Source organism: Schistocerca gregaria, chromosome 5 (assembly GCF_023897955.1).
Source record: "Schistocerca gregaria isolate iqSchGreg1 chromosome 5, iqSchGreg1.2, whole genome shotgun sequence".
In the NCBI taxonomy this organism is placed as follows: domain Eukaryota; kingdom Metazoa; phylum Arthropoda; class Insecta; order Orthoptera; family Acrididae; genus Schistocerca; species Schistocerca gregaria.
The window spans coordinates 366,574,904-366,594,992 of record NC_064924.1 but is presented as its reverse complement, the minus strand read 5'-3'; the positions used below and the strand labels follow the sequence as shown (position 1 = coordinate 366,594,992).

The window sequence follows — 20,089 nt, the reverse complement described above, 5'->3', positions numbered from 1 at the left end:
TTTAGGCTTTCTGTGGATTCTGTCAGTTGATTAATGCAATTGTTAGAAGACAGCTGCTTTCCTTCCCCATTTCTGTGATAATTGAATGTGTCTCCGCGTGTTATGACTTTATTTTCAATAGGATATTAAACCCATAATCTTTTTTTCCTTTTTCCATTGGAGCAAATAATGTACAGTTCTTTTGAAACTGAGTGAGAGATGTGTTACTATGGTCCTTGGTGGCTCTAACTGATATTTATCATAGCCATTGTTAAAGAAAAGAAAAGAAAAAAAAAATTCACGAACAGTACATATACATGCAAAAAATTTAGTTTTGCTGTCCAACTTGCAGTAACCGTATTCCTTCACCTCTTGAATGAATGGTGATGGTAGGAGGTGTGTGTGCTTACAGCTTCAGTAATGAATATAGCACTTTCATCCAGGACTTGTACTTCATAAAAGCTGCTTTCAGCCAAGGTACATAAAACAGTCCTATTGTGAGCCAATGCGAATAATACAAGGCTCGAGAATATCATATGAAAGAAAGCAGAAATTCTGTTAGAGATTTCAGTGCATGCAAGAACTATTTGCAGTAGCTGTTATCAAAAAATAGGGAAATGGCAATATTATGAAAGGGGCTCATAATATAAGTTCTGCAAATAGATAATTGAATACCAAATTAAAATAGAAAAGAAAGGTTGAATTATTAATTCTGTGACATTGGTGCATAGAGGTAATTTCATATCTGTTGTATGTGAACTGAATCAAAAGTCTTACGTGACATACTGTAGCTTCATTCATGTCTTCCTGAACCCTTTTTTACGAAAATGACCTGGTTTAGCAACTGGAGATGTAATTCACTATTTTTCTGAGCACAAAATGTTGAGAAATTCACAGTTTGCATTCCGGAATGGCCCATTGGCAAATAGGACAATTTACAAACAAAGCCATGTTTATTTTATTTATTTATTTTCTTTTGTTTTGCACACAGTTTTTTTTTACAGTGTAGACCACAGTATATTGTTGCATAAATTAGAACAGTCAGGGCTTGAATTAGACATCCAGTTTATTTCAATCTGTGTGAAATGAAGGAAGTAGAAACTTGCTTTACACAGTCATTTGATTGGAAGTAAACAATCATTTAACCGAAATATAGTACTGGGTTACATTTTGTGTAATGTTTTTGTTGTAATTGTAGCAGCTGATGTTAAAGTAGTTTTGTATGCTTATTATATGACTTAGTGTTTCATGCTAGGAACCGGATGATATAGCAAATTATGTTTTGAAGAGAAGCAGTTTTGTTGACAATTCTGTGTTGGATTATAGGACATGTACATCCAGTTGCTTGTACATGCTTCTGTTCACATTGGCATTCGCTTCTCATACAGTGGTGGTGCAATAAGAAAGCAGAAGACGCCAAATAAGTGCAAACACTTTCATGGGAGATGCATATTGATGACCATCTGTTGCCTTACAGTCCATAAGTCCATAGCCTTCAGCAGTGACGTGCTTCCACTTTGTTTACTTTTCACAGTTTAACTCCTTTGTGTTATATGAGGTAACATTTAAAGCTGTCTCACATTAGCTGTGAAGAATATTGTTAGCATTGAAGTGGGTTATTAGGTTCATATAGGGAGTTGATTGCAAGCCTGAGTTTAACAAAATGAAAATTCTTAAATTGACTGTCCTACACATCCATTTGTTTATGAAATTTGCTGTGATGTCTTCAAAAGCAACTTTTAACATTCCATCAATTGATAATCATTCAGATGAATGATCTTTATGTAGCAAGCAAATCAGTAAGTGGAAAAAGAGCTGAGCAATCTGCAACATACTTTTTCAGTAGGATTCCACATTGTTAGTGTTTGTCCGCAGATTTCCAAACTATAATTGAACACTTTCCTTGTACCAGACTACTCCCTACAAGAATACTAAAGGTCCACTGAATTATGTTTGGAATATAATAAGATGAAATTAATGAAGAAACAGATGACATTGTTCTTGTGAGTACCTAAAGTGCAACTTGTGAGCAAATATAATCAGCATTTAAAAATATAATGTGGATACATAAAAAAATCTACCCACCGAATGATGACAACAGAAAACAACCAACTGAACATGGAAACATTTGGGCTTTTGGAGCCAGTGGCTCCTTCTGCTGCCTGAAGGATTGAAGGGAAGGGAAGTGCTCACCCTATTCCAAACCTGTGACATCCCTCTTACTCATCTTAATCAACTTTATACTTACCAACAACTACTCTACCTGTAAGGGTCAGAAACACTAACAGGTCAGGGTATGACCATACAAACCGAGATGGCTCCTTCCTATACCAACCTTCTCGTGGAGCACTTTCAGGGGCTTTCTTGGGATCGTAAGCCGTCAGTCTCTTGTTTTGCATAGATACATTGATGACTTTCATGAAATGTATTCGCAATTGTGGATATGACAAGCATCAAATGTATAATGGAATGCGGACAGTGAAACTTTGTGCTGGACCAGTACTCTAACCTGGGTTCCATGCATGTTGTGAGTGGCCACCTTACCTTTAGGCTATCTGGGAATGACTCACAGCCAGACCCAAACTTCCATCTGTCGTCGCCAACTGTGAGTCCTGGCTCAAGCTCCAATACAGCACAAAATTTTCGTTATCATTACTCCATCATACAGATGATGATTGTACATATTTGCAACTGCAAATATATTTCATAATGGCTGTAATTGCTGCTGTGCCTGTTCCTTCAGCCATGCATGCATGTCCGAAGGACCATTGCAGTGTGCTTGTTGACAACACAGGTACTGCAATATAATATTGATGACTTTTTCCCATATCGTCACATGGGGAGGCAGACCTGTAGAAATGTTTGGAATCTCGAAATAAATCTCTCAATTAAATTTCACATTGGCCTATTCCAAATGTTGTCCCACTTTCCTTAATGTAGATGTCACTCTCACTGTCAACTACATGCTTCAGTTCACATTAAACTTACAAACAAACACCAGTACTTACATTTGGACAGTTGCCATACTTTCCGTGTCAAATATTCCCTTCCATTCAGCCTTGTGATTCAAGGCAAATATATTTGTTGAAATGAAAACTGTTTACAGCAATACACCACCATTCTCACCTGAGCCTCCACTGTATGTAATTATTCTACCAGCCTAGTGCAAAAGCAGATTTATTGGACCATCACATCCAATTCTGGTACTTCTGATACCTTCAAAAAAACAACATAGGAGTACACCTCTTGTTACTCAGTACTATCTTGGGCCGATGTATTAGTCAACTACATCCATAGGTTTATTACTTCCTAAAATGAGATCCGTGGTCTAGGGGTAGTGTCTTTGATTCATAATCAAAACGTCTTCGGGCCTAGGTTCGACCCCCGCCACTGCCTAAATTTTGATAAATAATAAGGATTGGCGGCCGAAGACTTCCGGCATAAGAAGTCAGCCTCATTCTGCCAACGGACTTGTCAAAGAGGGCGGAGGAGCGGATAGAGGTTCAGGGCACTCTCTTGTCCTAGGGGTGGGAAATTGCTCCTAAAGGTGGAAGAATCAGCAATGACCAACGACATGAGGATGCAGAAGGCAATGGGAACCACTGCATTAAAGACACGTAACGTGTGTCCGCAGGACATGTGGCCTGTAGTTGACGAAGTGTCATGATGATCTCTCCATTGGCAAAAGATTCCGGAATAGTCCCCCATTCGGATCTCCGGGAGGGGACTGCCAAGGGGGAGGTTACCATGAGAAAGAGATTGAATAATCAATGAAAGGATAATGTTCTACGAGTCGGGGCGTGGAATGTCAGAAGCTTGAACGTGGTAGAGAAACTAGAAAATCTGATAAGGGAAATGCAAAGGATCAATCTAGATATAGTAGGGGTCAGTGAAGTGAAGTGGAAGGAAGACAAGGATTTCTGGTCAGATGACTATCAGGTAATATCAACAGCAGCAGAAAATGGTATAACAGGTGTAGGATTCATTATGAATAGGAAGGTAGGGCAGAGGGTGTGTTACTGTGAACAGGTCAGTGACCGGGTTGTTCTAATCAGAATCGACAGCAGACCAACACCGACAACGATAGTTCAGGTATACATGCCGACGTCACAAGCTGAAGATGAACAGATAGAGAAAGTGTATGAGGATATTGAAAGGGTAATGCAGTATGTAAAGGGGGACGAAAATCTAATAGTCATGGGCGACTAGAATGCAGTTGTAGGGGAAGGAGTAGAAGAAAAGGTTACAGGAGAGTATGGGCTTGGAACAAGGAATGAAAGAGGAGAAAGACTAATTGAGTTCTGTAACAAGTTTCAGCTAGTAATAGCGAATACCCTGTTCAAGAATCACAAGAGGAGGAGGTATACTTGGAAAAGGCCGGGAGATACGGGAAAATTTCAATTAGATTACATCATGGTCAGACAGAGATTCCGAAATCAGGTACTGGATTGTAAGGCGTACCCAGGAGCAGATATAGACTCAGATCACAATATAGTAGTGATGTAGAGTAGGCTGAAGTTCAAGACATTAGTCAGGAAGAATCAATACGCAAAGAAGTGGGATACGGAAGTTCTAAGGAATGACAAGATACGTTTGAAGATCTCTAACGCTATAGATACAGCAATAAGGAATAGCGCAGTAGGCAGCACAGTTGAAGAGGAGTGGACATCTCTAAAAAGGGCCATCACAGAAGTTGGGAAGGAAAACATAGGTACAAAGAAGGTAGCTGCGAGGAAACCGTGGGTAACAGAAGAAATACTTCAGTTGATTGATGAAAGGAGGGAGTACAAACATGTTCCGGGAAAATCAGGAATACAGAAATACAAGTCGCTTAGGAATGAAATAAATAGGAAGTGCAGGGAAGCTTAGATGAAATGGCTGCAGGAAAAATGTGAAGATATTGAAAAAGATATGATTGTCGGAAGGACAGGCTCAGCATACAGGAAAGTCAAACCAACCTTTGGTGACATTAAAAGCAACTTTGGTAACATTAAGAGTGCAACGGGAATTCCACTGTTAAATGCAGAGGAGAGAGCAGATAGGTGGAAAGAATACATTGAAAGCCTCTATGAGGGTGAAGATTTGTCTGATGTGACAGAAGAAGAAACAGGAGTCGGTTTAGAAGAGATAGGGGGTCAAATAAGGCAGAAGGGATAGATAACATTCCAGCAGAATTTCTAAAATCATTAGGGGAAGTGGCAACAAAACGACTATTCACGTTGGTGTGTAGAATATATGAGTCTGGCGACATACCATCTGACTTTCGGAAAAGCATCATCCACACAATTCCGAAGACGGCAAGAGCTGACAAGTGCAAGAATTATCTCACAATCAGCTTAACAGCTCATGCATCGAAGCTGCTTACAAGAATAATATACAGAAGACTGGAAAAGAAAATTGAGAATGCGCTAGGTGACGATCTGTTTGGCTTTAGGAAAAGTAAAGGCACAAGAGAGGCAATTCTGACGTTACGGCTAATAATGGAAGCAAGACTGAAGAAAAATCAAGACACGTTCATAGGATTTGTCGACCTGGAAAAAGCGTTTGACAATATAAAATGGTGGAAGCTGTTTGAGATTCTGAAAAAAGTAGGGGTAAGCTATAGGGAGATACAGGTCATATACAATATGTGCAACAACCAAGAGAGAATAATAAGAGTGGACGATCAAGAACGAAGTGCTCGTATTAAGAAGGGTGTAAGACAAGGCTGTAGCCTTTCACCCCTACTCTTCAATCTGTACGTCGAGGAAGCAATGATGGAAATAAAAGAAAGGTTCAGGAGTGGAATTAAAATACAAGGTGAAAGGATATCAATGATACGATTCGCTGATGACATTCCTATCCTGTGTGAAAGTGAAGAAGATTTAAATGATCTGCTGAACGGAATGAACAGTCTAATGAGTACACAGTATGGTTTGAGAGTAAATCGGAGAAAGACGAAGGTAATGAGAAGTAGTAGAAATGAGAACAGCGAGAAACTTAACATCAGGATTGATGGTCACGAAGTCAATGAAGTTAAGGAATTCTGCTACCTAGGCAGTAAAATAACCAATGACGGACGGAGCAAGGAGGACATCAAAAGAAGACTCACTATGGCAAAAAAGGCATTTCTAGCCAAGAGAAGTCTACTAATATCAAATACCGGCCTTAATTTGAGGAAGAAATTTCTGAGGATGTATGTCTGGAGTACAGCATTCCACGGTAGTGAAACATGGACTGTGGGGAAACCAGAACAGAAGAGAATCAAAGCATTTGAGATGTGGTGCTATAGATGAATGTTGAAAATTAGGTGGACTGATAAGGTAAGGAATGTGGAGGTTCTACGCAGAGTCGGAGAGGAAAGGAATATGTGGAAAACACTGATAAGGAGAAGCGACAGGATGATAGGACATCTGCTAAGACATGGGGGAATGACTTCCATGGTACTAGAGGGAGCTGTAGAGGGCAAAAACTGTAGAGGAAGACAGAGATTGGAATACGTCAAGCAAATAATTGAGGACGTAGGTTGCAAGTGCTACTCTGAGATGAAGAGGTTAGCACAGTTGACTGATGCAAAAAAAAAAAAAAAAGCTCCATCATGTCTGTTATTTTGCACACTCCACTTAGAATAGCTTTTCATTGTGCATCCAATGTCTCCAGTATCCTGGTTAGATACTATGCTTTTTCTGCACCCATTTATTTACCCTATGGCCCCTATGCTGCTGAAACTCTTTGCTGTAAGACTTACCCGATGCACCCTTCTGCCACCACCTGCACCAGCCATGCAATTGGGGGGGGGGGGGGGGGGGAAGGCTGTCGAAGGGAGAGCCCAACTGTGAAACAAAACACGTGTAGCAACTGTTATGCGAACATTGTTCAATGTTCTATTTTGATGTGACTAGCACCAAATTACCAGTAAGGATGAATGGGCATAGACAGAGAATGTATACTGGCAATCCTGTCACAGAGCATGCTCTGTAATATGACATTCATTATGTAGGTGCATGTTTTACACATTCCATCTGGATAATCCCTCCTGACACCAGTTTCTCGGAACTTCTCAGGTGGCATGTGCTTGGGTGTCGGCATCCACCTGACCTAAATTAAGTTTAATTTATGTTGTCTCGACAGTTCTTTTCATAACTATTCCTTTTCTTTGCTCCATTTTATTATTTTATTTTTCTGACCTGTCTTTTTCTCTGCCCCTGTCACCTGCCTACAATGTATAAAGCATTTAGCTTTCTGCTCTTATTGACTCTTGCACTATATGTATCCCATATTGTCTTTCTTTCTTGTTACTCTATCTTCAACCTTTAAGTTCTCAGGTTTTTCTATCTGGTCTGGTGCAGGGACCAGTCTTTCTTTCTCGTCCCATCTAGTAAATCTCCCCAGTGCTTTTCTTCATCCCTCTTCCTTTCCTTTCAGCCCTTCTGCCGAAAGAAAGACTCCAAATGCTCATATTTTTCTGCATCTTTTATATTTTTTCTCCTGCTGCTGCTCGTGAATAGATCGTACAAATTGCGGTATTGTAGTTAGGGCTCCTTGAAATTTGTTGAGAAATGGGAAAAATTTTCAAAAATGTATATTTAGCATTTTTTTTTTAAATAGTTCACTGACCTCAGTTTTTGTTTTCCTTGCTCTCCCAAAAACAGTCTCTTTTCCTTCCTCATTGTTAAGACTTTTTAGTTGTAATTCATTAATTATTATTTTTGTTGTGCTTTAATTCTGGAATTTCTTAGTTTAACATTACATTATTATGATTTTTGTGCTTTTAATAATAGTGTGTCATTTGTTATGTCATGTTCTTTGAGTTTTTCTCAATACACAGATGAACAATTTATTCATTTCTTTATGTTTACAAAGCCAACTAGCACATAGTGGTAACTTACAAAGACATTTTATTGCTTTGAAGAACAGAGTTATTGTTGTGTTGTTGTAATAAATGTAGGCTGATTAAAGAGCAAGGAAGAATGAATCTGTAAAATTACTAATTACAGATATTGCAAGAAAGGTGGCAACTTAGGAAAATTTGTGAATTGAGGGATTGTAACAGCAATTGAAAAGTTTCTCTGAAGAAATGAATCTCTCTCTCTCTCTCTCTCTCTCTCTCTCTCTCTCTCTCTCTCTCTCTCTCTCTCTGTCTCTTTCTCTCTCTCCCTCTCTCTGGTTCAGACTATATCATTTTTTTTAGTTGATAATGTAAGTAATTCACAAATGATATTTTTTGATCCATTACTAGATCTTGTAGTATTAAAATGCAGAGTAGGAGTTATGAAATAAAAAAAGAATGTTACCTGAGTACAAGACATGAGCGACAGAGACTGAGCATGGGATTTTTGAGAATTGTATAAGGAATGGTTGGGAACAGAAGTTGAAGAATGAACTGCATAATTTTAAAGTTATTCATGTTTATTTGTTTAAATGCAATGCTAGATCACAAGAGAGAATCTTTTGTTACAAACAGGCGAAGGAGAGGGAAATGGACTATAAGAAGACTGTTGACCAGTTAGTGAAAGAAAAAGATGAATTAAATCATCAGCTGAAGATTATGCAACAAGGTACGTTTATTGTTGATACATCTGATTTGGAATCGCTGCAATTGTTTTCAGTATGCAATTTATCCCTGTAGTTTCTTGTGTCATTATTGCATCAACAGTGGTCTTAAAGTATTTAACACATAATGAGAATGTATGAACTCTATGCTGGTTGTCTGTCTTCATGAAAACAAATACCTCAGCAGTCCTGTAAAAATATTGTATACTTTTTACCAAATTTAACCCTGAAACTGCATTGATCTTACAGCAATAATTGTTAAGTCAACAATAATATTTTAAGAATGAGATTTTCACTCTGCAGCGGAGTGTGCGCTGATATGAAACTTCCTGACAGATTAAAACTGTGTGCCCAACCGAGACTATAACTCCGGACCTTTGCCTTTCGTGGCCAACTGCTCTACCATCTGAGCTACCGAAGCACGTGCTTCGGTAGCTCAGAAGGTAGAGCACTTGCCCACGAAAGGCAAAGGTCCCGAGTTCTAGTCTCAGTCGGGCACACAGTTTTAATCTGCCAGGAAGTTTCAATAATATTTTCCTCAGTCAACCTTTAAATTAACTGATTTTTACGATTTTTTTTAAACCAATGAAACAATCAATGTAAATATTTTTCACATTATTTATTGATTCTTGGACAACATTTTCTAGGTTTCTTAAGAAATTCACTCATCATTAAGCATTAAGGTCTTAAAGTTGTTTTAATCGATAATCACCATTTATTTATTTTGCCTTCTGGCTACCAGTTTCGGTACACAGTACCATCCTGAGTCCATCCTATAATCAGAAAATTTGATGATATAGTAAGAACAATAATCAGTGAGCTATTTACAAACTATTATCCTCTGTGACAGCAAACATATGGTACATAGTACACCTTAAATGTAAGGCAGCTTCTTTTCCCTGCCATGCAATTGTCATTCTCATTTTCCAAGTAGGCGTGTCAAATACTAAAATAACAATATTATGAAAAGGAAAGTTGCTACTAACCATATAGCAGAGATGCTGTCACAGATAGGGACAACAAAAGACTGCCACAAATAAGTTTTTGCCCAACAAGGCCTTTGTCGAAAATATATAAACACACACACAGACTGCAGTCTCTGGCAGCTGAAGCAAAACTGTGGCTTTAGTTGCCATAAACTGCAGTCATGTGTGAGAGTCAGGTTTGCCTTTGTGTTTGTGTGTGTGTGTGTGTGGGGGGGGGGGGGGGTGGTATGTTTTGACAAAGATGTTGTTGGCAGAAAGCTTATTTGTGACATTTCTTTTGTTGTGCCTACCTGCAACTCAGCATCTCTGCTATGTGGCGAGCAGCAACTTCCCTTTTCATAATATTGTTACATTCCATCCTGGATTTTCCATTGTTTGAAATACTAAAATAAATTTTTTGCTGTTTTTAGATATCTTTTACAATGTGACTTTTTTGAGATGTAGCAAGAAAAAGAAAGGAAAGAGTACTCTGTAAATAGGTGGCACTTTGGTCACTGTTGACCACAGTTTACATCTATTTAAAGCTCAATAATGACCTTTTCTTTTAGTGTTTGACACATCTACTTGTGAAGTTAGTGTGATGACTGTTTGCCAGGGGTAAGGTGCTATCTGAATATTATAAGGTGCACCACATACCATATGTTGCTGTCATAGATGATAATATTTTTAATATTTTGTAAATAGCTCTTGAATTATTGTTCTAATCATATTATCGACATCTTTGATCATATGGTAACCAAAAGATGGTACAGTGTAGTGAAACCAATATCCAGTAAGTGAAATAAATAAACTGCGACTGTAGGCTAGAACATAAAAATCTCCAGTATTGTGTAAGTTGCTATTTCATTGACAGTATCACAGCGAAATGAAAGACAAAATTAATTTTTTTATGGTGAGTGAAGGACCTACTTATGTCCCTTGGAAATACACTGATCTCAATAACTGAAAAACTATCAGTGGGTTACCAGTGTGTCTTCTGCAAAAACTGATCCAAACTGAATCATCTCTTCATTCCGAGATAAAAAAAAAGGAGAAAATTAGGGAATTTTGTGTAGCTATGGCAATACTGCTTTTAAATTTCAAAAAGGCCTGTGACAACATGTGGTGGCAGTTAATAGTGAACATCATTCGACAATATGAAAAACTCTCAAAAGTAATCATATTAGTTGAAATGTGTGTAGAAGAAACTTTGTCAAATAATTTTAATGTTTTTGCTGGTCAGGGACAAGAGGACACCATATTACCAGTGTTGTCACTTCATCGTAAAGAAGATTGGTAGAGACTTCGCTAAAACAGATCCCTAAAGGCATTCTTTACTTGATTAAGCAGAATTTGTAGCATTAATAAGAAACTGAAAAACAAAAGTAATCAGAAGGATTTGAAAGTATGATAAAATTGCCGAGAAAACAGAAATACATGTTAAAAAGAAGATAGAAAACCTGGTAATGGATAAAAAAATGTAACTGATGCACCCGCCACTGTAGATGGATTAATCTACAAGTGAGTGAACCACATAAAGTACCTGAATTATCTTCTGTGAGGATGATTGAACAGATATAGGAATAGATGCTCACATCTAGCATCTGGGGAGGGGATGCTTTACAGTTATGCCGAATTTCTGAGAAAAGGAGCATTTAATGCCATCTTTACTTATATCAGTCTACTGTAATTCTGGTATTTCTATAGTGATGTAAAGCTCCAACATTTGGTATAAAATATGAGTTAAAGCTATTAATTATCTAAAGAAAAGTATTAAGAAAAATTTTTAACTTGTAATAAGTGAAGAAACCAATAACTGGAGGATAGGAAAAAAAAGAGAACTACGAGAGTTGCAGGAACACCATATTGAGATGCCATGGTGGTGAAGAAGTGGTAGCTGAGATGAGCTTTTCATATGCTAAGGATGTCCGAAGATAGACTGTGTAACACAGCATTCTTTATAAAAACACATGAAGAAGTGGCACAGTATTGAGCCAGCAGAAACTTAACACATATGTTGCATAAAACATGTTCAGATGTGGAGGAACATGTGTCCATTGTGTTTGTAGAATGGGCAATGAATACATACATAATAATATGTGTGAATCTTTACAGAAAAATTCAGAGCATTCAGTTTTGTAGTTCCCTCATATATGCGCTTAAGCTACTGAACAGATGTAAGTAAACACAATTGCTCTTGAGCATTTGAAAATAAGTGCTTAGACATTCAAAGCTAGCTGCACATTTAAATAAATAACAACAGTAAACATAAGTACCTGGTTATGGTAATTTTATTACCACCTAAATTGAAGTCCACAACCACAGAGCCCTGTGTCTGTAATTTTTTTCCTTCGTATTACTGTTGTTTTCACTTACACCAGTGAACCTGAACATTATGACCAGTACCCATCGGGAGACTGACCGCCACCTGATGGTGTGTGGGTGGCATTTGACATAGTAAGAGTAGTATGTAAGTGGAGCAGAGACTGAGGAGGAATCATTCTATCAACAATATGAACTGTAAATGGAGAAAACAACTGACATAAGTTACTTAGAAAAGGGGAAGATTGTTATGGCCTGGCACCTGGGAACGAGCATCTCAGAAACATCAAAGTTGTCAGCTATTGGCATGCTACTGTTGTGAACATCTATGGAAAGTGGTTGAAGGACTATGAAACCACAAGGAGGCAACAAGCTGTTTGATACCCACATCTCATTATAGAATGTGGATGTCTGAGGCTTGCCTGCTCAGTAAAGCAGGATAGGCAGTGATTTGTGGTCGACTTATTGACAGAGTACAATTACGATGGGCACAAGAGCTTTGCGGCACGCCATTCAATCACATTGCTGGACTGGGGCTCCACAGCAGACGACTCCTACCTGTTCCCTAGTTTACACAATGATGCCATCAGCCAGTGGGCACTGTGAATCAATGGAAACATGTCAGCTGATCGAATGAACATGTTTTTTGTTACACCAGATCAACATTTGTGCCCAGATAACATAATGATCCAAATAAAAGGCCGCTCAAAACATGTACTGCGCCATGTATGCAGAATGGTGGGGCAGTACTGTACTCTGGGCGACATTCGTCTGGGCTACCATAGGATATGGGTTAGTAACTGAGGCCACCGTGACCAAATAACTGCCATTCTTTCCTCACTAAAAAGTCTCTCCTACACAATCTGTTTTTGGATGGTTGTTCTGCAGTATTGAGCAATCTTGTGCCCAATATGCTGAAGGGATTACCGAGATTTTTGCAGACAAATGCCTGTAATTAATCCTCTGACCACGCTCATGCCGTAATTATTTTGTATTCACAAAGTGTGTGTGTGTGTGTGTGTGTGTGTGTGTGTGTGTGTGTGTGTGTTGGGGGAGAGGGGTGGGGTGGGGGAGCATCCTATCCACAATCCTTGCCACACAAAATAACCTGGTTCATCCTTATGCTACACATGTGTCATTTTATATTCATCCAGTGTGAAAAAGAATGTCTTCAAGATGGTGGATGTTAGGACCAATATACTTTTGGAAATGATCTCTAAAGTTTTGAACAGTCTGTTCACTTGCATCATGAGGTATGGCATTCACCAATTCAGTAATCCACTCTCATAGGGTGTGGGGCCAATGCTCCAACACCTTTTCCATCAGATATTCCCAGAGAAAGAAATTACAGATGCTAAAGTCTGATGACCGCACTGGCCATCCCACACTACCCTTCAAAGAGAGCAGAGGTACCGGAAACATTTCCTTCAAAACATTACTTGAATTTCGGCCTTTGTGAGCTGTAGCCCCATCCTGTTGGAACCACATGTCCCTCAGTCCCTCTTTGTCTACAGTCCCTTCCATTCTGGGCTGCAGAAAATTTTGCAACTTTGAAATGTAATGTTCGGAATTCACAATCACTGTCCTGCCTTCCTTCGCAAAGAGGGGGTTGGAGGTGGGGGCGGGGGTGGGGCTGTAGGCTGTATTGAGAGTTCTGTGTTCTGAAAGTAGGTTTTGTTGCATCCATCTTTCTCTTTGTGAAATTATTTTTCTATAATAATTGCATATGCACACAATGAAAAAGTTCACATATTTGTTGAGTTCATTATAACTGCCTAAGACAAATTAACAGCAAGAAATTTTTTGTGAATGATGTGTAAGTTTCTCCCATTTCATACACTGCCATAGAATTCAACACTTCAGCTACCAATATTTCCTATTGCAATTAGATAATATTTTTAGCCATACTTAAACAGAACTATAATGTTCACAGTTACAAATGAGGCCAATAATAACAGTGAAGAACTGGAAAGGCTACACCGACAACTAAAAACAGAACAGCTACTGAAAATGCAAGCTGTGAACAAATTAGCAGAAATAATGAATCGTAAAGATATGAGCAATGCAGGTCGTGGTAAGAACAAAGTTTCTTCAGCAGATCTCAGGAAGCGAGAGAAAGAATGTCGGAAACTTCAACAGGAGCTAACACAGGTAAGACTTAAAAATAGAAAATATTCCAAAACTAGAATTTTTTTTATTTCAGTTCATTACAGAAAAGTCAAATGTTGTTCTGTGTTGTCCTCCCACCATAGGAACGAGATAAATACAGCCAGATGGTGGCAAAATGGCAAAAGGATATGCAGGAGTTACAAGCTCAACTTCAGGAAGAAAATACATTGAAAATCCGTCTGCAAATGGAGCTTGATTCCAAAGACTCTGAGATAGAGCAGCTACATGTTAAGCTAGCATCTCTTAGCAGTGAAACTGCATCATTAAGTAGTGCTGACAATGATGATGACTTAATAGGCCAAGGTGAGAAACAACAATTTATTTGAATCCTCATGTAATTGTGTGTAACTCTTATCTAATGCTTTTATTTATCTTTTATTCAGAGTCAAGGTTAGAAGGCTGGTTGTCTGTTCCTAACAAACAGAATATAAGGCGACATGGTTGGAAGAAACAGTATGTTGTAGTGTCCTCAAAGAAAATAATATTTTATAATTCGGAAAGTGATAAGCAGAACACGGATCCTGCACTTGTTCTTGATCTTAAGTAAGTCCTTCTTGAAGTTATTGTATTTAATGTGAGATGTAAAAACCATTTTTTAACATTGACTGGTTCTCTTCATAGAAAAGTTTTCCACGTTCGTCCAGTAACACAGGGCGATGTAATTAGAGCAGATGCCAAAGATATTCCACGAATTTTTCAGGTAAGATATTAAATACACCACTTCTCACTAACATTCTTGAAATATAATTTTTTCATTTAAATTTTGGCTGTGTTTTCCCCAAAGCTACTTTACGCTGGGGAAGGGGAAGCTAGAAGACCAGATGAGAGTGGTACGAATCAGTTGGAGCTCTCTACATTGAGGGATGATAAGCCGGGGACCTATTCTCTCAAAGGTCATGAGTTTATCCAGATCTCGTTCCACATGCCAACAAATTGCGAAGTCTGTCAGAAGCCACTGTGGCACATGTTTCGACCACCAGCTGCCTTGGAATGCAGACGTAAGTTCTCATTTTTTGATAAAATTGTTAATTATTCTATACATGGAGTATTTCATATTTCTGTGTAGCCACTCAACCTGGCAACCGGAAATTATCAGGGAATTGTTAAGTTCTGGGAAAATCGTGTAACAGTCAGGAACTTCTCTCATTTTTCTGGAATTTTAGTTCATAGCTTTAAAAACAATGCATTTTTGTAATATCATACAGATCTCACTTAAAACATGCTAAAATGTTGGAACTGCGCTACTAGTGGTGAGTGTTAAAAACAGAGTTCACATTACATGGCTCATTAAGACAGGTTTTGCCGAGGTGTGAAAAAATATTCTGTACATGTGAACCTTGCAGCCAGGTGATGTCATGTGGTGCAAAGTATTTGTCCCACAATGCAGCAGGCATCTGTTAGCTTTTTGTACCAGGTGACATAAAAGCTGTGCTTCATTATTTTGTTTCAGCATTTTCTTTTCAGCATATGTTGAAAAGTAAGTTCTGGATTTCAGTCTATTTTACAGTTAATATGTGGCAGTAATATTTATTTGTGCTTGTGTTATGAGGTTGTAGTATTACTTTTATTAATGCACAGTACACTAGTTCAGTGTTTTTAGTGTTTGTATACCTGAGAGTAATCTTACCATTTTTATAATTAAGTAAAGGCACCACATTTTGTACTATCAAGAAACAAGAGAGAGAGTCACAGACATGATGCAAGTTTTGTGGTGGAAATCATTAAACCAAAGATGTTTTTTGCTACAGTGGGATCTTCTCACAAAATCAGAATCACCAACTTTCCCCTCCAAAAACATATTTTGTTGGTGCCAACCTCTATAGGGAGAAATGATCATCAAAATAAAATAAGAGAAATCAGAGCTCACACAGAGAGATACAAGAGGTCATTTTCTCCGTGCACTGTCTGAAGAGTGGAATAGTAGAGAATTAATGTGAAGGTGGTTATCTGCATTTACATTTGTATCTACATGCGTACTCTGCAAATTACATGTCAGTGTGTGGCAGAGGGTTCATTGAACCACCTTCACATTAATTCTCTATTATTCCACTCTTCAGACAGTGCACGGAGAAAATGACCTCTTGTATCTCTCTGTGTGAGCTCTGATTTCTCTTATTTTATTTTGATGATCATTTCTCCCTATAGAGGTTGCACCAACAAAGTATGTTTTTGGAGGAGAAAGTTGGTGATTCTGATTTTGTGAGAAGATCCCACTGTAGCAAAAAACATCTTTGGTTTAATGATTTCCACCACAAAACTTGCATCATGTCTGTGACTCTCTCTCTTGTTTCTTGATAGTACAAAATGTGGTGCCTTTACTTGAACTTTCTTCATGTACCCCATTAATGCTATCTGGTAAAGATATCGCACAGTGCCGCAGTACTCCAAATGAGGATGGACACGGGCAGTGTTGGTGGTCTCTTTATTAGATCTGTTGCGCCTTCTAAGTGTTCTACCAATAAAACACAGCCTTTGGTTCACCTTCCCCACAACATTTTCTGTGCGTCCTTTCCAACTTAAGTTGTCCATCATTGTAATTCCTAGGTATTTAGTTGAATTTATGGCCTTTATATTTGATTGATTTATCCTGCACCCGAAGTTTAATAGATTCCTTCTGCACTCGTGTGGGTGACCTCATATTTTTCATTATTTAGGGTCAATGGCCAAATTTCCTACAGCTACCATACAGATATCTTATGTAAATTGTTTTGCAATTAGCTTTGGTCTTCTGATGACTTGACTGGGTGATAAATGACAACATCATTTGCAAACAATGCAAGACAACTGCTCAGATGGTTTACTAAATTATTTATATAGATTATGTCAGCATAGGGCCTATAACGCTGCTTTGGGGAACTCCAGAAATCGTTTCTGTTTTACTCAATAATTTTCCATCAGTTACTGTGAACTTAAACATCTCTGACAGCAAATAATGAATCTAATCACTTAACTGAGATGCTATTACATAAGACACAATTTGATAATAAGCCACCTGTGAGGTACAGTGTCAGAAGTATTTTGGAAATTTAGAAATATGGAATCAAGTCGAAATCCCTTGTCAATATCACTCAACACTTTGTGTGAGTAAAGAGCTAGTTGTGTTTTACAGACTATTCTTTTAGAGGTAATTCATAGTGTTCAAACGCAATATATTTTCCAAAATCCTGCTGCATATTGGCATTCATGACATAGGCTTCATGACATAGGCCTGTAATTTAGTGGATTACACGTATTGCGTTTATGAATACAGGTGCGACCTGTGCAACTTTTGTATATGATTGATAAGTATGGAGCTATTGCATCAGAATACTCTGATAATACTTTGTGTTCTTTGATGCTCCCTGCCGCTGTCGGATAAGCAGCTGCCAGCAGCAAGTCGTATACTCTTAGCTCACTTATTTGTTACGTAGTTTAATTCTTAATTTCTTTGCATGTTTTTGGGTACTTCCATTGCTTAATTCACAAATTTCTTGCGTATTATAGCATTTGAGAGTTATAGCATCGAATTTTAGTAATTGAATAGTGTAAAATTGCGTAGTCTCCTGTCGCCGAGCAATGTGTCAGCAGTGCGCAAGTAGCAGCATTACTGCATTTACTAGGCAATTTTGTATTTTAATAACCATTTAAACTTTGTGTTGATTTGTTTGTGCTCTCTGTAAATTAGTTCAGCCGTTCTTTGCACAACAGTATTTAGCATGGATAGGGACTGCTCCCAGCCTCAAGCAGTGTTGGCTTCGGTCACACACCTTGAGGCTGTTGCCAATGGGCATCACTGTGGGGTCCGGAGGGGGGTTTGTTGGGGATGGCCAGCTCATCCGACACCCCCCCCCCCCCCCCCCCCAATCGGACTTCGGCTGTCGCTGCCCGGGATACTGCCCACATTGAGGCTGACCCCTCACCCCTGGTAGACTGGGAGGCCATCTCGAGGTGTGGCAGGGGGTGAAAGACATTCTGGAGGGCTGAACGGAAGGCCTCTCCAGTTTGTCTGACGAACCAGTTTCAGTCTCTGTCTCCGGCTAATACTGATCTTCGGCCGGACATGGCTGCTTGTCCTGTTCCAGAGGTTGCCCCCTCAGTCTGCAAGATCCGGATGGTTGCAGAGGGTGGGCTGACTGGTAGTTGGGAGCTCCAACGTCAGGCGCGTAATGAGGCCCGTTAGGGACATGGCTGCAAGAGAGGGGAAGAAAACCAATGTGCACTCCATGTGCATACCGGGCGGAGTCATTCCAGATGTGGAAAGGGTTCTTCTGGATGCCATGAAGGGTACAGGGTGCACCCATCTGCAGGTGGTCGCTCATGTTGGCACCAATGATGTGTGTTGCTATGGATAGGAGGAAATTCTCTCTGGCTGCCGGTGGCTATCTGATTTGGTGAAGACTGCCAGACTCGCTAGCGGGATGAAAGCAGAGCTCACCATCTGCAGCATTGTCAACAGGATTAACTGCAGACCTTTGGTACAGAGCCGAGTGGAGGGTCTGAATCAGAGGCTGAGACGGTTCTGTGATCGTGTGGGTTGTAGTTTCCTTGACTCGTGGTGGGGTTTCGGGTTCTGCTGGATAGGTCAGGAGTCCACTACACCCAAAAGGCGGCTACACGGGTAGCAGGGATTGTGTGGCGTGGACTGGGCGTTTTTTTTAGGTTAGATGGCCTTGGGCAAGTACAGAAAGGGCAACAGCTTCAAAGAGTGCGGGGCAAAGTCAGGACATGCGGGAACCAAGTAGTAGCCGGTATTGTAATTGTAAACTGTCGAAGCTGCATTGGTAAAGGACTGGAACTTCAAGTGCTGATAGAAAGCACTGAAGCTGAAATCGTTATAGGTACGGAAAGGTGGCTGAAGCCAGAGATAAATTCTGCCGAAATTTTTACAAAGGCTCAAACGGTGTTTAGAAAGGATAGATTGCATGCAACCGGTGGTGGCGTGTTTGTTGCTGTTAGTAGTAGTTTATCCTGTAGTGAAATAGAAATGGATAGTTCCTGTGAATTATTATGGGTAGAGGTTATACTCAACAACTGAGCTAGATTAATAATTGGCTCCTTTTACCGACCTCTCAACTCAGCAGCATTAGTGGCAGAACAACTGAGAGAAAATCTGGAATACATTTCACGTAAATTTCCTCAGCATGTTATAGTCTTAGGTGGAGATTTCAATTTGCCAGATAGAGGCTGGGACACTCAGATGTTTAGGACGGGTGGTAGGAACAGAGCATCGAGTGACATTGTACTGAGTGCACTATCTGAAAATGCCCTCGAGCAATTAAACAGAGAACCGACTCGTGGAGACAACATCTTGGACCTAATGATAACAAACAGACCCGAACTTTTCGACTCTGTTATCTCAGAACAGGGAATCAGTGATCATAAAGCCGTTGCAGCATCCCTGAATGTGGAAGTAAATAGGATTATAAAAAAAGGGAGGAAGGTTTATCTGTTTATCAGTGTAATAGGAGACAGATTTCAGACTACCAAACAGATCAAAACGAAAATTTCTGTTCCAGACTGACAATGTTGAGTGTTTCTGGAAAAAGTTCAAGGCAATCGTAAAATGCGTTTTAGACAGGTACTTGCCAAGTGAAAACTGGGAGGGACGGGAAAAACCCACCGTGGTTGGGAAACTACTGAGAAAGCAAAGAGAGCTTCACTGCAAGTTTAAACGCAGCCAAAACCTCTCAGACAAACAGAAGCAAAACAATGTCAAAGTTAGCGTAAGGGGGCTATGCATGAAACGTTCAGTGAATTCGAAAGTAAAATTCTATGTACTGACTTGACAGAAAATCCTAGGAAGTTCTGGTCTTATGTTAAATCAGTAAGTGGATCGAAAAAGCATATCCAGACACTCTGGGATGATGATGGCATTGAAACAGGATGACACACGTAAAGCTGAAATACTAAACACCTTTTTCCAAAGCCGTTTCACAGAGGAAGAACGAACTGCAGTTCCTTCTCGCACAAACGAAAAAATGGCTGACTTTGAAATAAGTGTCCAAGGAATAGAAAAGCAACTGAAATCACTCAACAGAGGAAAGTCCACTGGACCTGACGGGATACCAATTCGATTCTACACAGAGTACGCGAAAGAACTTACCCCTTCTAACATCCATGTACCCCAAGTCTCTAGAGGAACG

At 39.4% G+C, this 20,089-nt stretch overlaps 1 protein-coding gene across 1 annotated transcript in view; it reads left to right on the top strand.

Annotated features, from left to right (window-relative positions):
* The window catches only part of LOC126273344 (rho-associated protein kinase 1), a 210,822-nt gene that overhangs the window by 168,315 nt on the left and 22,418 nt on the right, over positions 1–20,089 (top strand). Inside the window, exons 41-46 of the mRNA XM_049976891.1 lie at positions 8,423–8,516; positions 13,732–13,949; positions 14,051–14,270; positions 14,351–14,510; positions 14,589–14,667; positions 14,752–14,965. Coding sequence (XP_049832848.1) covers positions 8,423–8,516; positions 13,732–13,949; positions 14,051–14,270; positions 14,351–14,510; positions 14,589–14,667; positions 14,752–14,965 — 985 coding nt within the window. The remainder of the gene's footprint in view (positions 1–8,422; positions 8,517–13,731; positions 13,950–14,050; positions 14,271–14,350; positions 14,511–14,588; positions 14,668–14,751; positions 14,966–20,089) is intronic.